The sequence below is a fragment of the Pleurotus ostreatus genome (genome assembly GCF_014466165.1).
Source record: "Pleurotus ostreatus strain PC9 chromosome Unknown scaffold_10, whole genome shotgun sequence".
NCBI lineage: Eukaryota > Fungi > Basidiomycota > Agaricomycetes > Agaricales > Pleurotaceae > Pleurotus > Pleurotus ostreatus.
The window spans coordinates 475,980-495,925 of NW_023503165.1; the positions used below are offsets into that span (position 1 = coordinate 475,980).

The 19,946-nt window shown below is 49.9% G+C and overlaps 7 protein-coding genes across 7 annotated transcripts; 2 read left to right on the plus strand and 5 right to left on the minus strand.

The window, feature by feature from the left end:
- Positions 1-913: 913 nt before the first annotated feature.
- Positions 914-3,066, plus strand: PC9H_001904 (uncharacterized protein; the record flags this gene model as incomplete). The annotated part of the gene is made up of 12 exons (XM_036771550.1): positions 914-1,091; positions 1,148-1,318; positions 1,372-1,522; positions 1,578-1,726; positions 1,789-1,904; positions 1,959-2,070; positions 2,126-2,139; positions 2,195-2,361; positions 2,419-2,441; positions 2,496-2,577; positions 2,634-2,928; positions 3,001-3,066. The coding sequence occupies 12 exons, from the start codon at positions 914-916 to the stop codon at positions 3,064-3,066; spliced, it is 1,524 nt and encodes a 507-aa protein (XP_036626171.1).
- An 85-nt stretch (positions 3,067-3,151) lies between these two features.
- PC9H_001905 (uncharacterized protein) lies at positions 3,152-4,470 on the minus strand (the record flags this gene model as incomplete). The annotated part of the gene is made up of 3 exons (XM_036771551.1): positions 3,152-3,441; positions 3,507-4,416; positions 4,465-4,470. 3 exons carry the CDS (start codon positions 4,468-4,470, stop codon positions 3,152-3,154), a joined length of 1,206 nt encoding a protein of 401 aa, XP_036626172.1.
- Positions 4,471-4,769: 299 nt separating this feature from the next.
- On the minus strand, positions 4,770-6,029 carry PC9H_001906 (uncharacterized protein; the record flags this gene model as incomplete). The annotated part of the gene is made up of 5 exons (XM_036771552.1): positions 4,770-4,922; positions 4,974-5,070; positions 5,126-5,339; positions 5,392-5,590; positions 5,640-6,029. The coding sequence occupies 5 exons, from the start codon at positions 6,027-6,029 to the stop codon at positions 4,770-4,772; spliced, it is 1,053 nt and encodes a 350-aa protein (XP_036626173.1).
- A 235-nt stretch (positions 6,030-6,264) lies between these two features.
- On the minus strand, positions 6,265-11,601 carry PC9H_001907 (uncharacterized protein; the record flags this gene model as incomplete). The annotated part of the gene is made up of 18 exons (XM_036771553.1): positions 6,265-6,441; positions 6,491-6,597; positions 6,663-6,826; positions 6,877-7,432; positions 7,489-7,580; positions 7,634-8,219; positions 8,270-8,693; positions 8,746-8,797; positions 8,851-9,683; positions 9,744-9,823; positions 9,876-10,160; positions 10,221-10,491; positions 10,540-10,628; positions 10,678-10,698; positions 10,743-10,921; positions 10,975-11,124; positions 11,182-11,222; positions 11,272-11,601. 18 exons carry the CDS (start codon positions 11,599-11,601, stop codon positions 6,265-6,267), a joined length of 4,437 nt encoding a protein of 1,478 aa, XP_036626174.1.
- A 207-nt stretch (positions 11,602-11,808) lies between these two features.
- On the plus strand, positions 11,809-13,796 carry PC9H_001908 (uncharacterized protein; the record flags this gene model as incomplete). Its single annotated transcript, XM_036771554.1, has 11 exons — positions 11,809-12,211; positions 12,262-12,414; positions 12,467-12,488; positions 12,544-12,675; positions 12,732-12,864; positions 12,916-13,014; positions 13,071-13,195; positions 13,252-13,324; positions 13,375-13,553; positions 13,613-13,729; positions 13,784-13,796. The coding sequence occupies 11 exons, from the start codon at positions 11,809-11,811 to the stop codon at positions 13,794-13,796; spliced, it is 1,449 nt and encodes a 482-aa protein (XP_036626175.1).
- Positions 13,797-14,190: 394 nt separating this feature from the next.
- Positions 14,191-18,454, minus strand: PC9H_001909 (uncharacterized protein; the record flags this gene model as incomplete). Its single annotated transcript, XM_036771555.1, has 20 exons — positions 14,191-14,205; positions 14,252-14,422; positions 14,479-14,506; positions 14,570-14,760; positions 14,863-15,195; positions 15,265-15,379; positions 15,430-15,524; positions 15,580-16,109; positions 16,160-16,346; positions 16,409-16,452; positions 16,507-16,540; positions 16,593-16,761; positions 16,817-16,902; positions 16,959-17,123; positions 17,186-17,404; positions 17,455-17,993; positions 18,064-18,148; positions 18,203-18,268; positions 18,318-18,386; positions 18,440-18,454. 20 exons carry the CDS (start codon positions 18,452-18,454, stop codon positions 14,191-14,193), a joined length of 3,156 nt encoding a protein of 1,051 aa, XP_036626176.1.
- A 597-nt stretch (positions 18,455-19,051) lies between these two features.
- Positions 19,052-19,824, minus strand: YKT6 (palmitoyltransferase; the record flags this gene model as incomplete). Its single annotated transcript, XM_036771556.1, has 4 exons — positions 19,052-19,078; positions 19,132-19,242; positions 19,308-19,531; positions 19,584-19,824. The coding sequence occupies 4 exons, from the start codon at positions 19,822-19,824 to the stop codon at positions 19,052-19,054; spliced, it is 603 nt and encodes a 200-aa protein (XP_036626177.1).
- Positions 19,825-19,946: the final 122 nt, after the last annotated feature.

A 19,946-nucleotide genomic window follows, 5' to 3' on the forward strand; every position in this document is an offset into this window, starting at 1 on the left:
CCGCAAGACCTCGGAGGCTGCAACGGACTCCGTTACATCATTTCCAGCTGCACAGGACCCGAGACAACGATTCCGAATCATTGCAATTGAACGGCGACTTTGGTCAGCGCCCTCTTGCTTCCTCCTTCTCCGCATATATCATAATATATGTATCTCCTTGGATTGTATGCTATTTCAGTTTCTGTTCGGGTCGCCTACTGCGGCACCATCGGTGCCTCGTTGGATCAGTGTGCGTGAGTGATCAGTCGACCCCCATTTTGAAGAACATCGATGGATTCTATCGGCTGCGCAAGAGCGGCTTCAGGAAGGCACCCGAAGACGCGCAGGCAATGCGCGCGGTGACATCCTGATCATGGACAGCCCTCGTCGTTTCAGTCTATCGGGTAAACCAAAGGTATACTTCCTATCATACCGTTCCGCGCTGAGACTTTATTGACCCGCTCAATTATCCCGCCAGCGCCACTCGAGATACAGCTAACTTTGCATCGTAGACATTCTCTAACTTGAGAGGGAGCTATTAACCTATGGCCCACAGCCCGACTTTCAGTGGGAAATTGTGTGGCGCAACGGCAACCATCAGCGCTTCATACCCGGATGCTAATGCAAATAACATTTTGCCTCGCCGACATCACGGCTAACCCCACCAGCATATGTTCAACTGGACGAGAACATGGCGAGGACAATAAGACTGGCATCTGCCGTAGCCACAGAACGTACTCGCCGAAGTAATTAATGTCTGATGTCGGCGCCATGTATCACATCACAGATCGCCACGCACTGCAAGCGACACCTGGAGGCGACTTGATGATTTGTCGCCGTTGGATACGATGTGGTGCGGTTCACCTTAAATTTATAGCCGTAACCAATTCACAAATTTTCTACATCACCCTCTCGTTTTTCTTCTTTGCGCGCAATGTTGTATGCATGCATCCTCGCATTCTGTATCGTTGCAAAGGTGGCCAGCTACTGGCGTTCGCATCAAGCTAGGCAATACCCTCCAGGACCTCCTGCGGTACCGTTCATCGGAAACCTCAAAGACTTACCCCGCGAGAATGAAGTGGCGGTCTATGCACAATGGGCCAAACAATACGGTATGCCAATTCTTCCATCAAGATGTTTTCAAAGTACTCATGCACAATTGAACCAGGCGATTTAGTGCATATCGAGGTCTTGGGGCGACATATCGTGTTTGTGAACTCGATCCGTGTGGCAAACGACCTCTTTGAGAAACGGTCTGCAAACTACTCCGACCGTAATGCCCTACCCATGATCAACGATCTAATGGGATGGGACTGGTCATTTGGACATATGCCGTACGGTATGTGCCAACACACAATTGTGACTTTCAGGCTGATTTGTGGGTTACGGGAGGTGACCGATGGAGAGCGCATAGGAAAATGTTCCATACCCAATTCCAACCGTCGTCTGTGTCCCAGTTTTGGCCCATTCAACTCAAGGAAGCCCATGCCATCCTTCGCCGACTCTTGGACGAACCAGACGCACTAATTGATCACCTTCGCCTGTAGGTGCTCTAGCCAATTTGTTATACACGTTGATGGTGACGATCATGGCGTTAGCAACGCTGCAAGCAGCATTATGAAAGTTGTTTACGGCATCGATGTTGTTCCAAAAGATGATTACTATATCACAATCGCAGAACGCGCGCTCGATGGTATGGCCAAGGCGGCTAGCCCAGGAGCATTCCTGGTTGATATTCTCCCCATCCGTCAGTCAAGTTCGGCTTTTGGCGGTCTTAGGTTTTGAAATGAAAAGACTGACTTCTGATAGTCAAATATGTACCAGCTTGGTTTCCAGGCGCGAGCTTCCAGAAGAAAGCGAAGGAATGGAAGAAAGTTACATTAGAGATGCGAGACGCCCCTTTCAACTCCGTCGCCGCATCAATGGTAGTTTCGTTTCTTCCATGGAATGCGACATTTACTAAGAAATCCAAAACACAGGCCGAGGGCACAGCTTCACCGTGCTTCGTCTCTAATCTACTGAACGACATTGACACGGACGCTGCCAGTCAGCGCGAAATAATCAAAGGCTGTGCTGGACTTGCATATGCCGGTGGGTGTCCTCACGCAGTATAAGGCTATAAATTGAATTGATTCCGGTTCGTTAGCTGGTGCCGAGAGTGTGAGCATGCTTATAGCTATTTTACCCTACAATCTAACATCCTATTTACGGCCAGGAGGTATCTTCGTTATCATGTTTTGTGCTGGCAATGGTCCTCTATCCAGAAGTGCAATCAAAAGCCCAAGCAGAGCTTGATAGAGTGGTTGGGGATAAACGACTCCCCGTGTTTAGCGATCGCGATTCACTTCCGTACATCGACGCACTAGTCAAAGAAGTGCTACGGTGCGTTTGCATATCTTCAGTTTGATGTTCTCAGCGTCCAACGTACTCGAGATGTAGGTGGAACCCTGTCGCACCATTAGGTCAGTTTTCCTAGACCTCTCTGATTGCTCTAAGATTTATGTTCACTTGCGTAGGACTCCCTCATATGGCCACCAATGATGATGAATACAATGGCTACTTTATCCCGGCAGGTACAACCGTCATAGGGAATACATGGTAGGGGTTCTGTCTACTTACATCCGGCAACAAGCACACAACGAACCACTCACCAGGACAATACTTCATGACCCCGAAATGTTTCCTCATCCCGAACGTTTCTCTCCTGAGCGGTTCTTACGCATGCCACATCCCAAAAGTCCTGGGGCAAGGTTGGATCCGAATGTTGATCCAGTTTCACCGGCCTTCGGATACGGGAGACGCATATGTCCTGGAAGGTTTATGGCGGAAGGACACTTATGGATCCATATAGCATCGATCCTGTCGGTTTTTAACATTCGCCAGGCCGTGGATGTGTTCGGCCAACGAATCAAGGTTGAAGCCCTGTTTGACACAGGCATGATAAGGTTCGTTTAAATGTCCGCGGTTTGCTATACTTGCTAATCATCGGCGGTACGTGATAGTCATCCGTTACCCTTTAAGTGCGAGATCGTGCCGCGCAGCAAGGCAGCACAGGCGTTGATCGAACAGACAGCCCTGCTGTCGTAGTTTCGCTCATTGAAGTAATTTACATGAATCCTAATATTCTAAACTTGAAGGGCATAACCAGAAAGGCCTTCCGAGGCCTTCAAGTCTATACTGTTACTAATGTAGTTCGAATATACGACTCCGCCAATACCTCCATATTTCGTATAATCTTAGCGACTTCTGCATTCTGCCGCATGGCACTCTTCCACGCAGGAGCATGTTTAAGATCTGTAGATTCATATGGACCAGTGCTGAGCTTGGTGATGCGGCGTTGATACCATGCCTCTGCGTCAGTCGTCCAAAAAGTCAATCCCAGCATGCTTGACGTCCAGATCTTGTGTGGAGGCCACCAGGACTTATGAATAAACTGACGCTTCCCCGACAAAGAAACCTGGCCTACGAAGGTGTGCGTGCGTGAGTTATACCGTCTCACAGCGAGTCGATTGGGGCTTTGCCCGCACCTGTTTCTTGACGGTAAATACCATAAATGAGGTCCAGCTCTGACGTAGTCAGAGGATGAAAGAAAGTTGGATTAGGGTCGCTTGATAGCTTCGCATAAAATAGCTCTGGTGCAACAAAGTCTCGAGCCATACGACTGGCCAGCCCTCCAGCCATTAATGCAGCATACCCTCGAGGGGATTGAAGTAGTTTTTCCCGCTGCGAAACATAGTGGCGATAATCCGTGTCAGTAGGAACATAGTTGGAGGGTCGAAATCCAAGTGGATTGTCGGGGGTAACTGGTACTGCTCCGAAACTCGAGGCAAGGTATCGAAGTGGATGAGCGGCGACGGTGAATCCGAAGCCTTCGCCTGCCAGACGTGTAGCTACTGCTGGTATCGATGTATCTTCCCATTGATGCTGGCATCGAGCGACGTACAATACAGCAAGGGGGTTGTTGATGGAGACTTCGAGGTACGGGCCTCCAAGAACGTAGTTGATGGCGTGTGGATCCGAAATAGTGTCGAAACGGAGTGGGATACTATAAGGAATACGCACCGGCTTATCAGCCTGGTGTAAGTCAAGAAGCGACTGAGGAACATCCGATAATGATTTCGCGTCCTTTATGCGAGAAAAGAAGTGGCAGAGAAGCGAAATATTCAAGTCTTCACTGACATCAGTGCTGGTGGAGTTGCCCACAATCTTTCCACTCCCAGCCCTCCATGCGACGCCTAGGCACTTCTGAGCTACGACCCAATTTACCCTTGATGCCGCAGGGAGTATTGTCGAGTCCGATCCAGTGCCAGTGAAGCCGAAGATCTCATACGCGACTTGCAATATCTCGGAAGTTTGCGCCTCACTCGAGGGGGGGTTTTGCTTTAACTCGGCGAGTTGTGGTTGCATGGTAAACCCAATGGATGGCACTGGTTGGACCTACTAGGGAATCAATAATTTGCGCCACCTCGACTTGTGATGGCGCACCTCCATGGTGAATCCTTCAGCGGCGTTTGACACCGTGAAGGCCTTCGAGTTAAGTCGTAGTGGTCCAAGACGAAAGGACAGTGACAGCGGTCCAGTGGCTCAAAACTAAGCGCTGGCGCTCTGATCCAGCCATATATGCGTTCAACATTCAACATTTGGCCTGAAGAAAACATATATCTGACAAGGAATATTCTGGTAATGCTTGCCAGTAAAGTAGACTGTTCATGAATCGTTTTTTGCCCGGCCTCGAATAGAAGCATCAAAGGTGATCCATCACGATTTACGATAAGGACCCGCCGTATAGATTACACCCGTACTAAGAAGCCCATGTAGACTACTTGACAAACCGCTTCCAAGAATAAGAACGTAATTCTTCGCCGTCGTTGAGCAGGGTTGACCGTCGTAGGTGCAGCTGAAGACGCGGAATCCGGAATGACTACAGATCTAAGTGAGCGCAGCTGCGTCCGCGAGTGTTAGATAGGCCGGCACATGAACTACTACGCACTTACCAGAAAGAATGCATTAGCAAGGAAGCAGTAGACGAAGATCGCACCCCAGAGGGTGCTATTCAAACCAAGAAATCCAGCTGCAATAGTTACAATGACGCTACCGGGAAGTCAGCACGTGTATTCAGTCTATGTGGAACGAATTGTGGTCGTACCCAACAAATTTGTAGCCTCCATAAGCGATCAGATCCACGACTTGGCTACTTTCTTGGACGTTGAGGATATAACAGCCTGTTTTGACGAACAAAAAGTCTAATATGACGACGGCAATAGCTCGCGATGCTGATTCGCCGAGAACTTGTGGGTGAAAGCGCTTTTGAAGACCAGAGTGTAGAGCAGAAATGAGGACGTAGGTGACCAAAGCCATGACTGGGGATCTGCCTGAGCAAATAAGGAACATTGGTCAAGACAAACAGCAAACCTGGGATGTAAAGATCAGGGGAATTGATGTCTTCTCGGGCAGGCTGCCACTCGCTCGTGCCTTGCTCTGACCGACGAACGCGTCGAGCCCAAGGTTTATGTCTCCATGGAAAGAGAATTATGCGGAGTTTGTTGATAACGTAGGAATTGGAGACATTAAAGTGGTGTTTGATGTATGTCGTCGGGAAAATACCACCAAACTACCAACTGTTAATTGAGTGCGGGCAATATACTAGGCCGGTTGCTTACATTGCGTTGGACGTAATCCTGCCCTGCGGCAACAGCGCTTTGACCAAGCTGCATACTAAACTGAGCCGTCGCGTCATTCATCCCCCAAGCTCCAAAATCTGGCGGCGGCATCATGCCTTGCGCTTGATGTGGCGGGTTTGGAGGCATCCCGTGCATATTCGCGCCATGCATCTGGTCATGACCTGCGTTATAGTTATGTTGAAATGGGGTCGTGTAAGCTGGTACGTGTGTCGGGTACTGCGCTGGCTGAGATGCAGGAGCGGGCGAAGAGGAAAAACGTTGGTAGCCTTGCGGGGAAGACGGCGTCGACGGAGGATCAGGAATATACGCTGGATGCGTCGGGATGGGGTGGCGAAGTGGCGGAGGGGAGCTCGACGTGTATTGCGACATGTTCACGCGACGGCCTGCAGAACGTGTTGGTGAAAGGTCAGGTTACAAGATTGGCGCCCAATGTCGTGGCGGAAAAGAGATATCACGTGAAGGGTCCCGTATACCTGGCGTCGGTGAGTGGCGTCGGTATTACCTTTTATGGTGTTAATTCTCATTTCATGAGTCCAGAGTCTAGTCACTACTAAAAAGCGAACTTGAAATTCTTTGCTCACAACTCTGCCGTGTGGACAACATGCTACAATGTGTTGAATACGACTATTATACTATGACTGGTTCTCCTGTACGGTTTGATGCGCAGGTCCTGTGTCAAAACAGTGGCAGCCACAGCCAGTCGAGCAAGAAGCTTGGTTGTATGTCTGCCAACACCTGATATGACTGACATGTAGGCAGTTGAGGCAGCTTTTAGATAAACCTAAGATGGTGGTCAGTCCACTGCGGTAGCATGTTATACACCTTCAAACCTTTGATAGGCATCCGACATATGGAACAGAGAGGCATCTTCGATGGCTGACCACAAGACGGGCAGGAATTGCCATTTTGCTGGATTTCGGGCCCACACCGGGAACAACTGTGGAAGATACCTACAAAAATCACGACGTAAACTTGGGGGAGGGGAAATATGGCTAGGCTTACCGGAATTAAACTCCTGGCGTGCCTTGTCACGTATACTACTGCGGACGCATTTTAGTAACTCTAGTCTTCGATGGTATAGCTGCCACGCGAAGAGTAGCTCAGCATAGACATGTATATGCGTCAATAGTTGTCCGACAAAGCGAGGTTCTTGGAGTGGGTTTACACTGCGAGTAATGTCAGGACGGCTGAGAGAAAGCAGTAAGCAACGGCTAACGTGGGTATATTAGCATTGGGCTCTGGCGTGAAAATTAGCCTTTTCTCCCCAGAGGATCGCTTGGGATGTACTTTTGAACTTGGATAAGGAGGAGAGGGAGTCCCCGCTCCTGGCTTTGTAGCAGAAAGAGATTCGTTCCAGGACTTCGAGATCGCTGACGGAGATCTCACGATACTATCATGCCGTGTGATGCGACGCGGTGGATCGGGTGTACGTGGGGGTCGATTTAGAGAGGGGACGGGAATGCCGCCTTCGGAGGAATTGACTGTTGGCGTCCCAGGTTGAGGCGGTGAGTTCTCTTTCAATGTATCATGCGAACCGGACATAAGCTGGCGCATGGTCCCTGCATTGAAAATGCTGGACCATGAACTGCGAGTTTGTGTCGGCGTTGTTTGCACGGAGGGAGACGCGACACGAGGCCAGGGAAGAAGTGCCGGGCTATTTCCACTGTTGATGGACCGAGCGAGACTAAAGTAGTCGAAGCTAGTAAGGGATGTAATTAACGGTGATAGAGGGCTTCGGGCTAGACTCTTGCTCTTTTGCTTTCCTTTATCATCTATGAAAGGCCTGTCGGGTTACGGTCGGGTGGAAGGGATAGATCTGCCAGCTTACTGTCGGTCTCGGTATACTCACCAGCTTGAAGAAGTAAAACAGCAAGCATGGCAAGCATCTGAATGTCTTTTTCTTTCGCTAGTTCAGCGTACCTACAAACCGTATTAGCGAACCACAAGGCAAAGCCGAATTACTCTGTTCTTACAGCTGCATCAGGACCCTATGGTTGACTGAAGTGCTGGACGTGCGTGATAGAGTAGATAGCACAGAGCGGAGGATCTGGAAGATCCTCTGATGGTCATACCTTCCATATTCTTTGGCTACCTGGGCGTTCCTGTCGCAGACGGAAGCGAGGCTATCACCAGAGAACGCATAGCCAGTCGCAACCTTGCGGTCTGGGCCGGCGATGTCATTCGTGCGAGCGATATATATAGTACTTCTCCTGGCGGGGGCCTGGGGGTGGTAGTTCTTCGGAATATCTCCTTGTGGTTTGGAGTCGAAGAAGTGTTTGTTATTGTGAGAGACGGTCAAAAGGTTCGTCATGATGCGAAGAATATCGCCACCACCAGCACCCTCGATGCGCTTAATCCCTAAAGATCGAGTGCTTGGATCAGAAGCGGCCATTCCAAGATGCCGAATAGCATCAGCGAGGAGAGATGGTGATTGATAGAGGTGAAGGCCATTTGCATCGGCGGTTTCCTGGACCGAAGGTTTAGAAGGAGAAGTTGATAGATCGTGGTTAACACTTCGAAAAATTCGTGGGGGAGCACGAAAGAAGCAGACCAGCTCGCCTGTGAGGATAAAATCAGGACAAATCTCGAGGTGGTACAGCAGAACACACCATTCGGTCCGAAGGTCCCCTGGGATGTTCTTGGTTCGGCTAAGTTCTTGTTGTTTCTTAAAAGAGCTACGGTGAGGTCTCTAGATTTACGAGTCAGGTGTTCATCGTCATCAGAGGATTCCGAATCCATTGGGGGAGGGTGGATATTTTGTTCTTCAGTGCCAAATGCTAAGTATCGTAGGCAAGGCTCTAAGCAAGGCCGTCTACGTTCACGTATGACTTTTAACCTTCGTAGTATCAGTGCGCGAGTTCGGTTGGAGATGAGTGGATTACGTTCCACTTCAATTGTTGGCGTTCCTTCGGGGTGCAGGGCAGAAGGGTAGTCCTTGGGAAAGGTAAATGTAACACGAATGAAAACCGAGGAAGGTTCGCCCCAAGGCCCATGTAGACCGAGAGTACATGTGCGTTTCTTGGTGAGGTCGTGCTGGAGGGTACATGAGGATCAGAACGGGTACAAGGACATATATAATACGTGCCTTCTCTAGCTTGATCTTGGAGGAAGAGAGTCTGTTTAGGACAGATGTTATCCTACGTAAACTTCAGCACATAGACCGTCTAATGAAGGGCGAAGGGATTCGTACTCGTCTTGCAAGGACTGGCTGGATTCTTCCTTTTTGTCGTCCGTCCCGGTCCGGCTAAGACTGGAGCTTCTCCTTGATCGCCCTTTCTCTTTTTCCAAGTCCTTGCTCTTCTCTTCTATGAACCCCCCGTTCTCATTATCGTCATAAGTATCAGATGTCTGCCTGCTTGACGTATTTCTGCGGTCTGACCCACTAGCTGGCCGGGACCTGGATCCCAACCTCGAAGGCGGATTCGATTCTTGTCCAGTGCTACTCCTCGTGCTTGAGCTACCAGGCCCGGATGAACTACTTCGATGTTGTTGACTACCAGGACCAACTCTAACATTTTGAAGCCAGGAAAGAGCGTCCATCCGAGCAACCGAACGCCCTCCCAGTCCACCCTTGCTCATCGTACCTGATCGACGTATTGTGCCAGGAGGCACGCCTATGGGACCGGAGCCAGAGCCAGTTGTTTCTAGATTACTATCATTGGTGGACGCGCTAACGTAGTCACCTACGTCGGGTGTAGATAGAAGCGCTGTGTTGCCATTGCTACCCCTGGCAGCAGCAAAGTGCTCATGCAACGATGCACGATGGGCGGATCCTACGTGAGGTTGTAACACGGGGTTGATACTCTGTGCAGATGTGTGGATGTTGTAGTGTCCCAAATCCCCACGACGCATACGGGGCGGAGCGGCGCGAACCTCTGCGAGGATAGATCGGTGGCCTATAGGAGCAGATAAGGCAGGGTGATATTCCGTGCCCTCAGGTGGATTACGGAATGAAATGTTTTGGTCATTGACAGTAGGATACCTAGCTCGGCCGCGAGGCGGTGAGTATATGTGGCCCACTTTCTGCGGCGTAGAAGTCGGGTGGGTAAGACAACCATAGAGTGATTAGGAAGGAGTAATTACCTGCATCGTTTCCTGATCCATTGGCCAAAACCGAAGGGTGCGATCCTTGGACCAGGTGATGAGCTGATACTCGGTTGCCTCTGTTAAGCGGTTAACCAATTACGCGGGCTTGAAATGGAGAGATTGATGTACCTTGACCTCCTTTTCTCCAGACAAACTCTTTGACGACGTCTTTATGTCCTTCGAAAACTTCAACGGGAACATGTGAAGTCGTGTGTACGTTAGTCGGTGTCTTTTCTTTAGATCCAGCTCCCGGGAACGAGGAATCAGTGCGGTACATTTCTAAAGCCGTTTCACCACGTTGAGCAAGGCTCAAGACTCCTTGCGCAAAAGGTAGGTTCCGAGCGCGCCAGACTGGGTAGACCGTTCGGATGGTAGTCTTAGGGGCCATCGGGGTGTACCTCGAACTCCCAGTTCCTGAAACCATACAACAAATGTAGGCAAATGATACTGTGGTAAGAATCTGGATATTCGTACCGTTGATTCCGTTCGAGCTTGCAGTCGATGATAACACCCCCACATCAACGTCCGTCGGGTAAAGGGTGAAAGATTGAAGGGAGGAGCCAAGGGATGGTGAGTGCAGATCCCGAAAAGATGATGTGGTAGCTGGTGATGCATTGACATCCCAAACCTTGATAGTGTGGTCAAGGGAGCAGGTGACTATCTCATTTCTAATGGAATGCGACCAATCTATGCCGTATATTTTCGAATCGTGGGCGCGAATCGAGACCATGGGCAAAGAACCTTTCTGCGAGCACAGTTAGCTATACACTGGGTCGCCCTGCGAGACACATACTCTACGATCCCAGATGAGCACTTCGTTAGCATGCGAGGATGCAAGGATATTTGAATCCTGGCGGTTCCATTTAACCTGAGTTCCGCTTTCTACAGGCAGCTGTTAGACCCTTCTGGGCCAAGGGCGGTCCCGACATACCATTGAAGGCAGACAGACCTACTGAGGTAAACGAGTGTCCTCATCTTAGAGATGGTGGGTCTCACCAAAGATTGGTTTCCTTGGTTCCCGTAGATCCCATGTCCATATCCATGAGTCTATACCGGTCGACGCAACGGTGTCACACTCAGTGGTATGCCAATTGATATCCGTGATAGCTCGATAGTGTGAGTGCAAAATGTGCTCGATGGACGTCTTGCCGACAATGCGAAGATTCCAGATAAGGCTGACAGGCGTTGCATATGAGGCATTGATGTGAGCGGTAAAATAGAAGCTTACAGCTTCTCACTGGAGGTCGACACGATGTACTCTGCACGCGAAGGATGGGGATTCCACTGCACGTCAGCAACGTCCCATGTTCCTCCTTGTGGTAAGAACCGTGGAACTTCTAGCGGAGCTTCAAGGTCGATAATGAATAGACCACGACGGCTTTGAGGCGGATGTTATCAGCGGGATAAGTGATGGGCCATGCAAACGGGGACGTACGCGGCCAGAACGACGTCGCGACTAGCGGGACTGATGCTCATCTAGCGCGGTTAGCAGTACATATGAGTACATACAATGGATGAGACGTACATTTCCAACAGCATCTCCAACCAGGCCCTTCATGTCAATCTGTAAGCTGCGCCGAAAGTTGCCTCCGTCCTCTGGCGACGAGGGAGCGCTGGGCATGGAAGTCGCAATACCACTTGGGACAGGTACATTTGTTTTGCGCTCTATCTCTGCGTCGTCTCTCTGTATGCCAGTAGTAGGTAGGGCAGCGGTGAAAGAGGGTCGTCGGGCAGACAATAAACTGGTGATGGGAGGACTTGTCGGAAGGGGAATCGCAGGGGACAACGTGAAAGTTGGGTCGCGATGAATGTGCGAGCTTCGGGGAGATCGCTGCGGGTGACTTGTGGCCGGCATGGCCTGTCAGCACGATAGCAACTAGGCGCGCTATCGAAAGTTGTGGCCCGCTCAATTAGGGAAATCGTCGGGATTTCCTATTTAGAAAGTGAATGGACACGAGTACGTGGGAATGTCGCGTTGCGCAAATAGCGGCAAATACAGTCCCTTCTCAAATATCGCGCTATTTCTGACGCGACTTTGGTTCAACCTTCTTTTCCTCCAAATATGTCGACCTTGGTCCGGACCACTTCTTACCCTGCCATCAAGAACGCGCCTCTCATTGGCCTTGCGGAGGGAAATGGTGCCTTCTCCAACTATCAGTTGGCATTTTGTGTGGTTGTTGCGCCGTATTTGTTGAAGTCGGTCCTCCCCATCGTTTCTCGCGGTGGCTTCAAGACCTATCTATTCTTGCTCGTGGTCACTGGGGTGCCCGTCACTGTCGCCTACTGGGCCCTGGTCAGTATGTACGGCCCGCGTAAAAACGAGAAGGTGGTACTTCCAGGAAAGGACATAGAAGAGTATATTGAAATCAAAGACATCGAGCTGAGGAGGCTATACAATGGGAAGCAGAAGATTCCTATGCAGCTCTTCCACGACGCGTACTTTGAGGGCAAGATTGATTTTAAGGGTGAGTAACGCTTTCATATTGGTTTTGAACATGACACTGAAATATTTTAGGCGACGTGTTGGAGATTATGGAGCAGCGACATGATTGGGCAAAAATGACCTTCACATGGGAGCTCTTCAAATATGTCTTCATGGTATTCATCCCCGAGGTCGTTATCCACTCGCAACACCAGGATGAAGACCAAGTCCGTACTACCTATGATCGTGCGTTACTTTTTTTATTATGCTATCTTTCTCAGCCTAACTTCTGGAACAGGCGGCAATGACTTCTATGGATGGTAGGATAAAAAAGCTTCGACTTCTCACCCATATATACTCATGCCTTTAGCGTAGGTTCCTCGGCCCACGCATGGTTTACACATCTGGCATCGTTCTCGACAACACTATTGAAGAATCCTTGGAGCAACTTCAGGACAACAAGCTCACCGTTGTCTGCGAAAAGTTAAACCTGAACGAAAACGACCGGTACGCGTTTCCGCCTCTTCCTAGTCCGGCTCCTGCTTCAACTCAATCCTCATCAGTGTCCTCGACATTGGCTGCGGATGGGGTACACTCGTCACCCACGCCGCCAAGAACTACGGCTGCGATATCACCGGTGTGACTATTGCTCGTGAACAGGTTAAGTTCATCGAACAAAGGCTAAAGGACAACGGTGTACGTTTATTGGACAACCTTTTTTCATCGCAAAGCTCACCAAATTGGTAGGTGCCAGAAGGCAAAGCTCGCGTTTTGTGCTGCGATTACCGAGATATCCCCCATGAAAAGGGCAAATATACTAAGATCGTTGCTCTCGAGATGGCAGAGGTATAACACATCCAACGCGGATTTATCCTATTTCTCACTGCTTCTCCAAATATTAGCACGTCGGTGTTCGTCGCTATGGGGCTTTCTTGCGCCAACTTTACGAGCTGTTGGATGATGACGGTATCATCGTATTCCAAGTTGCTGGCTTCAGGCCGCACTGGCAATTTGAGGACTTGATCTGGTACGTATTGTAAGTCGCCTTATGGTCCCCCCCGTTAATGCGTTACCACGATGTAGGGGTCTGTTCATGAATAAGTATGTTTTCCCTGGCGCCGATGCTTCTTGCTCGCTCGGTTGGGTCATCAATCAGGTACATTTCTTCTCTACGCCTTCCCTTTCTCCCCACTAATGCAATTGTAGTTGGAAGGAGCAGGCTTCGAGATGAAGAGCGTTGATGTCCTTGGGGTTCACTATTCGGCTACTCTCTGGCGTTGGTACAAGAACTGGTTGTCTAACAAGGACTTGGTGGTCGCAAAATACGGCGAACGTTGGTTCAGAATATGGGCGTTCTTCCTGGCATATGCTACTATCATCAGTCGGTGTGTAGCCCATGCCATGAGCTTCTAATCGCGGAGACTAACATTGTTGTCGTTCCTAGCCAAGGCGGTGCTTCTGTTTTCCAAATCACGATGCACAAGAACTTGAATGCCTACCACCGCATTGAGGGTGTTCCAAGCCATGCCTCCATCCACATCAAGCCCAAACATCCCATAATGTATGTGCCCATCGGCCTCTCTGTCTAATGTGTTGCTGAAGTACCTGCTCGTAGCTCAGTGATCTGATCTCGCACCTCTGCGACGGGTTTGCATTGGCATATAGACTACGTATATTCATGCTAATGACATACCCTGCTCTCTTGAAAGAGTTGCTGCCATATGGTGATATCTCTAATACATTTGTTCATTGTGGAAATGCCTGCTTCACGCTTGACGCGATTTACGGCATTCAGTCACGCTATCAACGACTCGTTAAGATGTTCCAACTGTGGTTTGCCTCCATTGCGAGGTCGAAAGATGAGTAACAACAGAATCCATGGACTAATTACATTCCTTGTACAGAATATTTCACAGAATGTACAGATACCGCATAGGTAAACAATAACATCTTTCTCGTTCAGTCTTTCAAGGGTATCACGTCCTTCACTGTACAATTATAGCTAATTGCTCAAGCCGAATACTAGAGTTCGATGGTCTTTAGTAATGATCTAGGTAGTGTCAAGTGAATATTATATGCCTACCTCCACAACCAACGAATCGGGCCAAGGCTGAACCCGTCCCTTCATTGAGATGTACTTCTGCGATGGGGTTCCGTGCCACTCTTCCGTGAAGCGAGTCAAGTGCCCTGATGCGCCCGGTGCGCGCCCGAGGTTTTTGAGTTGAAGAATCTGGGAAAGCATGGCTAGGGCGGCCTGACAGTCGTTTGGTGTAATCAGACAGGGTTGTTTACAGTCAAGAGATAACTCACTGTTTCGAAGAATTCAGACGAAAGGAGGCTATAGAGGCGAAGAAGTTTGCTCAGTGTCCAAATATGAGGGATCGAACAAAGCACGACGCACCCATACTCGCCCAGTCCTAAGATGCCGGAGGTATCTTTCGGCCTAGTGAAGCTAGTAGACGTGGGATTTTCGCCGAAGACAGACGGGTCTAGGTTAGCAGCAGAGACGCTGGCAAAGACGGTTGCGCTTGCTTCTATGTGTACACCATTGACGTCTGCGTCGGCAGTGGTGGTTCGATAGACACCGCTGACCTATAGACGGCTTCATTAGTAGGGTATAAAGGAGGACGAAGCGGAAGATGTACGATTGGGTCGAGGCCTACATTTCTTACGCGTCGGTAAACTGTTGCGCACTGGAGAGATAGGGCACTTACGCAGGGCTTCTCTGACGTATCCCATAACCTTCGCACGAGCTTCTTCCGTCGCTGGTGCCCCCTTGTTGCCCAACAACGCGATTAACTCTTTCCTCTCGTTCGCTCTCGCGTCGTCGAGATAGAAATTCACCACATGGGCAATGGATTGGGAGAAATGCGCGGATGTCGGTACGACTTCTGCAAAAAGCGCTGCTGCAAGCTCTTTTGGACGCGGCTGGGAGGAAGAGGACGCCTCGTTCAGCCGCTTGAGGAAGCCGTGCGATTTGAACTTCATGTTCCGTATAGCGTGGCGGGCTTTGTCGAGTATAGAGAACTGAGTGAGGATTGAAAACACTGTGAATAAGAGATGCAGGAGAAAATAGAACACGGAGAGAAGACTAACGCCTGCAATGTCTGCGAGATGCATGCTGGCGAGAACCGTGACTTTATTGAAGGTGTCTTGTGCGCTCGAGCGAAGCTTCCAGTCATTGTCGGGTTGGAAATTGAGGTATACATATCTTGAACGGATGTTAGCGTGTCGCTAGACGCATGTTGAAAGCTGACGTACTCGCATACATCAGCGAATCGTTTATAGAGATTCTTGATTTCAAACACGTCGTCGTCGTCTTTCAAATCGACTTCCGTGGTCAATGGAATTCCGATCTATAGTTGCACTAGTCAACAGCCAATACAATGAAACACAGAGACCACAACTCACAACTTCCTGAGCGATCCAATATACAGGCACGAGGTTAATAACATCCCCAACAATGTCGACGAATTTATCAGCCGATCCGACCCTCTTGATAGACTTCTCAAGGATCAGTTTCTGAGTTAACTGCGAGAATGTCTGCCACAGCTTGGTCTTATCTGAGACAAGGACATCCTGAACGGGAATGCTGATAATCGGGTCTTTGGCAAGTTTAGCGAGTCTGGCGTTGTATGGGGCTACGAAGGTCTTGGGTTCCTTGACTATTCTGGAAACACCTGCGAAGGAGGTTACAGTGGCGAAGGATTTCGGCTGCCCAGGGCGAGTCCAGGTATAGTTCTTCCATTCCTCGTTCCCATTTTTCTTCATCTCGCCTAGCATGTAGGTCGGGACCATGAAGGGGAAATGGGCGTATGCCGAGCCCGCAGGGTAGTGGTTTGGCAGGAAGCGGAAGAGCATTTTAGTCAACATGCCTCCATACGAACCGTCTTCGGGATCGAATTGGCAGTCCTGGTAGCCCCATGAAGTGAAGTTATATGCTGTAACGAAGTGAATAGACATTGAGAAAAGGTTGTATCCATTAACGTACGAGTGAAGTCAGTGGTCAAGAACCTGTCACCGCGGGTGAGGCAGACTGCGTCGGCGAGAATGGCACGAGAGATAGTGTAGCCAGGGCACAAGCCGGCGCCAGGGATGGGTGGTTTGGACTCCTCAGCTTGGAGTCCGACGTGAAGCTCGAGGTTATCGATATCCTTGTAGAGAGATTCTGCTGCTGTCTAAACGCATGATTCCCAGTTAGATAATGTTTCAATTCCTTGTCAAGGATATTGGAGCTCACGTAGATCGCTTTATCTGGATTCCATTCTTTGAAGTTGGCATACGCTACAAACAGACATTGTTAGAGTTTAGTACAAACACTACGAGCAAGAGACGTACGCTTCAGTCCCATGAATTTACGGAATTCGTTCAGCTGTATGCGAAGTTAGTTTAGCACACACAACAAGGTATTCTTCAGCACGTACAGAACAAGTACCCCAGCTTCTCGCTTGTTCGATTCCCAAGACTTCAATGACACGTAGGACTTCTGGGGTACCCGCCGCCTTGTAGGACCCAGAGTACCACTCTGTTGCATTCAATAGGATCTTAGCAAGGTCATCGTCGTTGAAGCTGCCGTCCTCTCCTCGTTTCAATCTAAAATTCCCTACATAAGAAAGACGTGGCTGATCAAAGGAGCGTAGAGACTCGCCCGTCAAAAGTCCATTCTTTGACATCGGCTGGGAGTTGCTTGACCATGTGTTCGTGCGCCGCGTTTTTGAAGTCTTCCACAGTGATCTTGTGGAGAGCATGTATTAGCCTGGGAAAGGAAGTGGTGCCTTGCAGAAATGTACCTTGCTGGGGTCTTTTCCATTGAAGAGCTTCTTGAAGAGTTCCTCTGTCCACTTCGTATCTTGTTCAGACAGAGTGGCGTGCCATCTGTAGAGCAAGTTGAACTCGACGGAGACGACGTTTCCCTCTCCTCGTGGGGAGACTTCATGATCCCCTGAGCGAGTGGCCTAGCAAGTTGAGAATGTCAGTGTACAGGATACGAAAGAGTAAGTTCATAGTAACGACACACCTTGAGTGGGTTCAGCCTCCAAGCGTGCCCGTCGCGGGCCAATCCGAGAATGGAGCCCACATAATCGCCGAGGATGATCTGCATGAAGTAACCACAGTTGACAAGGCGTGCTCGGTGGAAGAGCTCGTCATCTTGCTGACGGCACTTGGCCTTATCCTGGGGTGGGGGGTTGATGAATGACTTGCGTTCATTGATATCCAAGAGTTTCTTGGCGATGTACTGTAGACAATGAGTTTGTTATTATCCTCGCGAAGTCGAGACGTACGCACGTTGTGGTTTCGGCTCAAAAGGACCAATAGAGCACAAGCTGAAGGCGGCATGAAGAGCAATCTCGAATCAGCGAAGACATCGTTGTGCAGTTGACCTGTCCCGTCCAATTTCCTTACTGCTTCTACTTCGGCTTGACTGCTGCCGTAAAGGATGCTCAAGTCCAAGTAGCTGCTGTTCTTGTTGATGGACCAGTCATGGTGATCGGTATTGAAGATGCTGTGAATTACGAGATCCGCGAAGCCGAAGAAGAGACTGGAGATTCCTGCCGGGTGTTTAACGAAGCGTTCGCGTTTGAGGAGTGTGTCGAAGACGAGACCAGCGTCCGGAAGAGCAGAAGGAGGAATTATGCTTGTTGAAGGAACAGTTCGAGCGTAGGGTCTTCCAGCACGACCCATCAAAGGCACGAGGGGGTTGTAGTTGCTTCCGTCTGCGCTACGGTACGCATACTTGACTCCATCCATACCGACGTCGGCCGTCGTTTCCCCATCAGAAGGAAGCGAGAGATACCCATTCTGCGGGTGTGGTAGGTCCTTGTAAACTAGACGGGACGTAAAGTGGTTATGGTCAGGGTACTTCGATCATGGCCATAGGGGGGCGATCATGCTCACGGAGATCGATCACTCGTTCCTGAAGGCGAGTTGAGAATTCAGACTTGTCACCGAGTCGCGACATCAAGACGAGGCCTTTCTCTAGCTAATATATGCGGTGAGCACGCGGGTATATGAGAGGAAGGACGCGAGCGCATACAAGCATCTTCCGGTCGTCGATGCCGGCGCCGGAGGCGGTACCGACAATCGCATCGATGTAAGCGGGCTAAGCGGTATTGAGTTGGAGCCAAAGGGCAAGAGAGTAGAGGGCGCACGATGTCAGAGAGCCTGAAGGCGGGATCCTTGTTATTGAGGAGCTCGACCCATTTCTTCATCTCCAGTGACTGTAGAGGATTGAGTTCATCGTCCACGAGTCTGGCGAGCGAGTGCTACACACCTTGAATGCCTCCATGATGCGCTAAGTGTGGGAGGAGATGGTGGTGGTATGGGGGAAAGAAAGAGAGTTGTAGTGAGTGGATGGGCGTGTAGCGTCTATTTGTACCTGGAATCTCGGGACCTATCACGATGGTGTCCACTGAGTACGGCAATGAGAGTCGGGGGTAAGCAAGCTCCTGTCAGGCTGGAATTCCACAAGGAGAACAAGGTTCACGACCAATTGACGATCACACATTGGCATCTCTGGGTATTCTAGCTCGCTCCACGCCAAATCTATAATCCTACATCCGTATCAATGGCTTGCGGCTGTGATTGCAATGATGCTGTAGACCACTTGAAACAATTGGGAGACTTCAGGAGACTTCATTCACTGATCCAAGATCCAGGATTTAGTGTGCTTGCCATTTCCAGGGTCAACGGCGCAGCCAATCAGTTTACTAGGTTCAGTAACGCGCCCGTTCCAGCGTTGGCGGTCTATCACAGCCTCCGATGTCCTCTCGGACTTACAGGCTGACCAAGAGGTATCATATCCGGAATGTCCAAGAAAGGTACAGATGTAGGTAGGCAGGTAGTAAATGGTACGTGCGAGGGACAGGGAGACTCGTGTACGCCTTCACATGATAACGCAACAAGAGTTTTGCTGTTATGATAGCTTAGCGAATATAGACCGGATGGGCGAGTCAGGAAGCCTACCTTCTTGGCCGTCTTGTAAAACATCTTGCTTTGTGCTGAAAGCGCGGTCGAGCGTTCGACGAGATTGTCAAGTTTCTCGCCTCGTTCGAGAACCGATTCGATCGTTTTGTGCTGTGAGAAGGAACCCCGGATTGATGATGAGCGGTCTTCTTAATATCATCAAATGATCAACGCACCAGAACAATCTTTGTCTCATCCAGCTCCTGCTGCACTTTCATGATCGTGTCAGCCTGTCGCGGGTCCTGATATCTTTGGATGTAACCATTGATTTCAGAGAAGCTGATGGCCGATGGATTAGAGTATGAGGACTGCGGGATTTTGGCGGTGAAGTCGTCCAGAATCTTAGTGAGCAGTGAGAAGGCAGGTCGAACGGGGTACTCTTGGTCGGTGATGATTACGGCTGTCCAGAACGGTTAGAGGTATACGTGGTTCCTTTTGATTGTAATGCGTACCCGCAAGTTGCTCGGCGCCGCCACGGTTATAGACGTGAGCAACGTAATTGTTCTCCTGGACGCTCTGGCGCTGACCTTGAGGGGTCCGTTCTGCGACCGTTCGGGAGAGGAAGGTCATGAATTCTCCAACGGAGCCTCTCTGATAGAAGGAAAACGAAGAAAGATCGGTGGCATTGCTGAGAACAGTACAAGAACCAGACGGAGGCGCAAGAACAACGGAGAGGGAGAAAATCTTGACCATGGTGGATGTCTTGAGAGGTTGCTGCCCAGTTACCGTCTTGCTGCCTGGCAATGAGGCACAGTCAAGGCGCTTATCCGTTGCCATATTAGACCACTCCTATGCTGCCCCTATGAGCATACCAT